This window comes from Macrotis lagotis, chromosome 3, assembly GCF_037893015.1.
Source record: "Macrotis lagotis isolate mMagLag1 chromosome 3, bilby.v1.9.chrom.fasta, whole genome shotgun sequence".
Classification (NCBI taxonomy): Eukaryota; Metazoa; Chordata; class Mammalia; order Peramelemorphia; family Peramelidae; genus Macrotis; species Macrotis lagotis.
In genome coordinates, this window is record NC_133660.1 from 254,611,690 (window position 1) to 254,617,709 (window position 6,020).

The 6,020-nt window shown below is 38.0% G+C and overlaps 1 protein-coding gene across 1 annotated transcript; it reads left to right on the forward strand.

The window, feature by feature from the left end:
• Positions 1 to 256: 256 nt before the first annotated feature.
• On the forward strand, positions 257 to 5,624 carry FSHB (follicle stimulating hormone subunit beta). Its single transcript, XM_074227575.1, has 2 exons — positions 257 to 415; positions 5,394 to 5,624. Exons 1-2 carry the CDS (start codon positions 257 to 259, stop codon positions 5,622 to 5,624), a joined length of 390 nt encoding a protein of 129 aa, XP_074083676.1.
• Positions 5,625 to 6,020: the final 396 nt, after the last annotated feature.

Here is a 6,020-nt window from a genome sequence, read left to right on the forward strand (position 1 = left end):
CAGGTAAGTCTCAGAGGCTACATTTTTATTGTCTGTTTTTGAGAGAGGGTGACTTTCAAAATTCATAGATTTTCAGACTTCTAAAGACCCAAACTAAATTTGTTGGGATATTTCAAAGGGATTACTGGATTTCAGCTACCAGGAATAAATTCAGCTTTGCCTTTTGGGCAATCCAAATACAGATCATAGTTTGAGATGGAAGGAATCTGAGAGCCAATCTAGTCCAATCTCTTTGGTTTTTTTCCCCCACAGCAGGATGAAGACAGCTCGCTTTTATGTCCTCTTCTTTTGTTGGAAAGCAATTTGGTGCAATGGTTGCATGCTGACCAACATCACCATTTCAGTGGAGAGAGAGGAGTGTGGATCCTGCATCAGCATCAATACCACTTGGTGTTCCGGTTACTGCCATACACGGGTAAGGATTGCAGGGAACCGGAGAAGGGAGAAGTGAACACCTCCTTTCTCACTTGGAAATGTCATTGTTTTTCTCCCAGGAAACATGTTTTATTAATGAGCTACCTATTAGTAACAGCTGGGGTTTTTATGTAGCACTTTAAGGTTTGCAAAATGTTTCAAAGAATCATTTATTAAATACTGTACATGTGCCAGTCACTGCTCGGAGCTGGGAAACACTAAGACAAACACAAAACAAGCTTCCCTCAGGGAGCTTCTAATCTGTCAGAGAAGGTAATATATGTAGAGAGAAGTAAGCATGAACACAATGTACTTTGCATATTTTGTTTTATTTGCTCTTTATGGTAAGTCTCTAGTGTGATAGACTGTGCTGAACTTGGACAAGTCAGGGGCACCTGTCTGAAACATTTACCAATTCTGTGATCCTTAATCGCACTGAAACTCAGTTTTCTTATCTGCAAAATGGGGATAATATCAATAGTTACCTCCCAGGATTATTTCAAGGTTCATGAAAACTCTGAAAGTTTCCTATTACCCTCAGGAATAAATATAAAGTCCTTTTCTTGGAATTTAAATTTTTTCATATACCAGCCTCTTGCTACTTTTTCAGCATATTACTTTCAAATATTTTACTTTCCCCTCCACACATTTTCTTATTCTGACCTATTTGCTTTCCTGCTAGGTGGCGTAGTGGATAAAGCACCGGCCTTGGAGTCAGGCGTACCTGGATTCAAATCTGGTCTCAGACACTTAATAATTACCTAGCTGTGTGGCCTTGGGCAAGCCACTTAACCCCATTTATCTTGCAAAGACCTAAAAAAAAAGAACATTTCAGTCCTTTCTTTCTGTATGTTTTTATACCAGTTATCTCCTATGTCTGACTCTCTCTTTTCACAATTCAGTACAAATTCTATCATCTTCAAGAGACCTTTCCTAGGTCCCTACCTGCTATTCTCAATCTCTCTCTCACCTATTTTTTCTTACATTTTGTTTGTCTAATTGCTGAGTTTCTTTTCTTTTCTTTTCCAAGTTTTTTTAGTTGTAAGGCAATGAGGTTAAACAACTTGCCCAAGATCACACAGCTAGGTAATTATTAAGTGTCTGAGGTCAGATTTGAACCCAGGTCCTCCTGACTCCAGGGCCGGTACTCTATCCACTGCGCCACCTAGCTGCCCCTACTATGAGTTTCTTGACATCAAAGACTATCTTTTTCTTTGTATTCCCAATCTTCAGCAAAGTACTTGATACATATTCAGTACATTAAAAATACAAATTAACTAATTAAAATAAGGTCATGCATGTGAATAATTTTGCAAATCATAAAGTACTATATAAATGCTAACTATTATGTCAATTTTATCAATTGATAAAACAGAGCTCCAGAGAAGTTAGGTGACTTGCCCAGGGTTGCACAGCTATTAAGTGTCTGAGGTAGGATTCGAACACAAGCCCTTCTGACTTCAAGTCCAGTGCTCTATCTACCTTGTCACATCCCCTCCCATTAGTCATTTTCTTGTAGGGCCTAGGTTTCTTGCTGAAAGGTACCTTTGATCTAATCTATCTCAACTCCCTCATTTTAATAAAAGAAAGCTGAGATACTGGAAGCATATTGCCCAAGGTGATATAATTCATAATAATCCTAGGGTTCCAAATACAGTTTCCTGATTCAAATCCTATGCTTTTTCTACTATACCACAAACTTCCTTACTTCTATTAGATAAATCAAATCAGAAATTCTATCAGCTACAACAAATTAAGTTCCATTCACCCATTTTGCAAATGAGGCAGTTGAGGCCCAGAGAAGTTGTATGACTTTCAAAACAAAGTGAGCTAGTAAACAGATGATATAGGATTTGAACCCAATTCATGAGTCCAAATTCAACACTCGGCAGTCACCCTTTTAGAGGGCATGTAACCCAAACTCATTCATTTTACAGAAAAGAATACTAAGTTTAAGAGAGGGAATATGACTTGCCTAGGATTAAACAATTAAAAGATAATATTAGTGAGAAACCCCAGGCTGCTGTGGAAGGTACACTACTGAAAAAAATCAGCTACAGGTATCAAAGTTATTCTTGTCAATATGGCAACTCACAACATTTCTACAGACAAAACCAAAAAACAGCAGAATCGTTGAAAAATAAAACACCTTAATTTCAGTTCTCCATTACTAGAGCTAATAAATATCCTGAAATTTGTCCTCAGTTGTGAATATGACCAGCCTTTTTCACTGGAGTCCTGAAGGTTTGGTCCAATTCCATTATTGGGCGCAAGAACCTGCGCTAGACTCTGAGAATGCAAGTAAGAATAATAAGAAGTACAGTCTCTGATCTCAGGGAATTCAAATTCTATAGTCAATTATCCATCATGTCTCCCCCATTCTCAACCTCACATCCTCCCTTCCCACTTCCCCAAATGACACAGTACTTGCAATAGAACAGGGAGAAATTCTGGGATTAAGGGTCTCTGTTTTCAGTTGAAAAAATAATCTAGGCAAATTCATTTTAGCAAAAGTTTGCTAAGAAAGGCTTATAGCTTAGCATTCAAAGAGAACAATTAGCTTCTGCCATCAAAGATCTCACATTCTTATTGTATTTGCAAGAGTTTCTTTTGGGTTTTGTTGATTGATGTTCACTGAAAACTTTGTTTTCGGTTAATAACATTTACTTTCTTAGTATTAAGGGACTTAGGTTTGAAAAGGTGCATGTTCAAGTATCACTATAAGGATGTGCAAACAAGGTCTAAGTACAGACAGTAAATCATCCACAAAGTACGAACCCTCTACCAAAAGAAAAACAAACTTTTAAGAGTCTTTTCTACTGCCTGGAAATCAATTGTTCTCTCTGTATGTCCAAGTAAGATTCATAGCTATGTTCTGGCCTGCTTTAAACAGTATGGTAGTATGGTGGTAGTATGGTAGTATGGTAGTATGGTAGAAAGAACTTAGACTAGATAAGACCCAAAGGTATTGGGTTCAAATTCCAATTTCTAGCTAGATGACATTAGTTAGATACCCCACTTCAAATATCTGAATTTCAGTGCCTTTGACTATTCAAAGAGGAGAACTGAGAAAGACTATCTTTAAAATCCCTAAATAACCTGTTCAAATAAATAGAAATTCAACTGTAAGCTGTTTTTATATACTTTGAAAAATAGAAAATCTACAAAGTGTGTCACACTGAAAGAGAAAAATATGTCCAAAGGGCAAAGGAGTCCCATGGATTTTGATATAAGCAAATAGTTAATAACTCAGATTATGATTTTTTTCTGAATGCATGATGGTAGAACAAAATATTGTCCTTGGGAATATTATCTTGTACAAAATAGGCACAGGTACAATATGTTTTTACCTGTGAGAAATATATCTTTGAGTTAATATTGTGGGGAAAAAAATCTTACTATTCTTTAAGATATTTGCTTTCTCACATCCATTCCAAGAAAGTCTGAATAATATTAAAAGCATTTATATAGCATTTTTACATTCTCCAAGACTTTTATCTAATTTTATCCTCACAACAACCCTGGGAGGTATGTGTTATTATTATTATTATTATTATCATCTCCCATTAATACTGCCCTGCTTGTATTGCTACTATTAGCTCCTTTTTTAGAGAGGAGGAAACTGAGGCTGACTTGCCCAGAGTTAGTAAATGAATAAACATTAATTAAGTATCTGCTATGTGTCAAACACCAAGATACAAGGATACATAGAAGGGAGTCTCTATTCTCAAGGAGCTCAAAGTCTAATGGAGGAGAAAACATGCACCAGCTAATGTACAAATATGATATAAACAGGATAAATGGAAATAGTCAACCAAGAGAAAGGATTAGAATTAAGAGGAATTATGAAAAGTTTCCTGTAGATGATGAGATTTTAAAAGAAGTCAGGAGGCAGAGACGAAGAGGGAAAGCATTCTGGGAATGGACAAAGTTAATGAAAATGCCACTTAATAGTCTAGGGTGAGATTTGAACTCCTCTTCCTAATTCTAAATTCAACATTGCATGCCACCTAGTTGCTTTTTCAAATTGCAACTCTGCTTATTATGAGTCTGGCAGGTTGCAAGTACTTTTATATTCATGCTGAATTGACTGCACATTAACCTTGAACTAGTAAACTAACTTTTCTGAGTCTCCCTCATCTGTATAACAAAGAACTCACTAAATGGACTCTAAGGTCCCTTCTGGCTCTATGCCTTGGCCCCTATGATGACTGTTATTGTCATTGTTGTTCAGCCATTCTCAATTATGTCCAACTTTTTGTGACCCCTCCCCATTTGAGGTTTTCTTAGCAGAGATATTGGAGTGGTTTGCCATTTCCTTCTCCAGTTCCTATTTTAAATAAGAAACTGAGACGGGGGCAGCTAGGTGGCACAGTGGATAGAGCACCAGTCCTGGAGTCAGGAGTACCTGGGTTCAAATCTGGTCTCAGACACTTAATAATTACCTAGCTGTGTAGCCTTGGGCAAGCCACTTAACCCCATTGCCAAGCAAAAAAAAAAATGAAGAGAAAAAGAAACTGAAACAGAGTTAAGTGCCTTGCCCAAGGTCACATAGCTAGAAAGTGTCTGAGGTTGGATTTGAATTAAGGAAGATGAGTCTTCCTGGTTCCAATTCCAGTACTCCATCCACTTCTCCATCTAGTTGATCCCTGTTAACTTTCTCACACACTGAAATGTTGCTTTAGAAGTTTAGAAATGTCATAGTATATAAGTCCTTTGATTGTAGTTTCAGGGAATGGCCAAAGCACCAGTTTACATTTCTGTAAAATTTCTAGGACTATCCAGAAGTAATCAGAGCCTATCTTCTTTAATGTGCCCTGGAGCAGATCTTCCAGAACACATCACACTGGTTTCCAGTAGGTAAATGTTAGAGGGCAGGAGATTCAATTCAGTTTCATTTTGCCTAGGCTATAAAGCAAAATACAAATAGGAACAGACAGCATCAGGTGAGCCTCTTATTGCCTTCCTATCTTTTCCAGGACCTGGTGTATAAAGACCCGATCAGACTCAATGTTCAGAAAGCATGCACCTTCAAAGAGTTTGTCTATGAAACCGTGAACCTGCCAGGCTGTGCCAAGCAAGTTGACTCCTTGTACTCTTACCCCGTGGCAACTGCATGTCACTGTGGGTCTTGCGACACTGACAGCACAGATTGCACTGTTCGAGGACTTGGACCAAGCTACTGCTCTTTTAATGAAAGGAAAGAATAAAACCCCCTCCAGTTCCAGGCTGCAGGCTGATCCAGGTTCCACATTTTTTATTTAAAATACAGTTTCCAGGTAATTGAAAAACTAAGAAGAGGAGAGGCTCTGAAGTCACAGCATCTCTATCATCTAAAGCACTGTGCTGGGAGAGTTCTCAGATGCTCCCTATGGTTGATCTCCTGTGGGTATTCTATTGACATCAATGGGAATTTCAGGTATAGGAAGCTTTGGGTCTAGTAGCATCTTAAAAACATCACATTCCCCCTCTAATTCCCAATCCTAGACTCTGCAGGCCTTTGCTCATTTCAGAACATATCCCAAAGTCACTGGAACAGAAATTTAGGGAACAGATCTTTCAGTCAAGCAGAGCATCCTTGAAGGTGACCTGAGTCAACACCATTT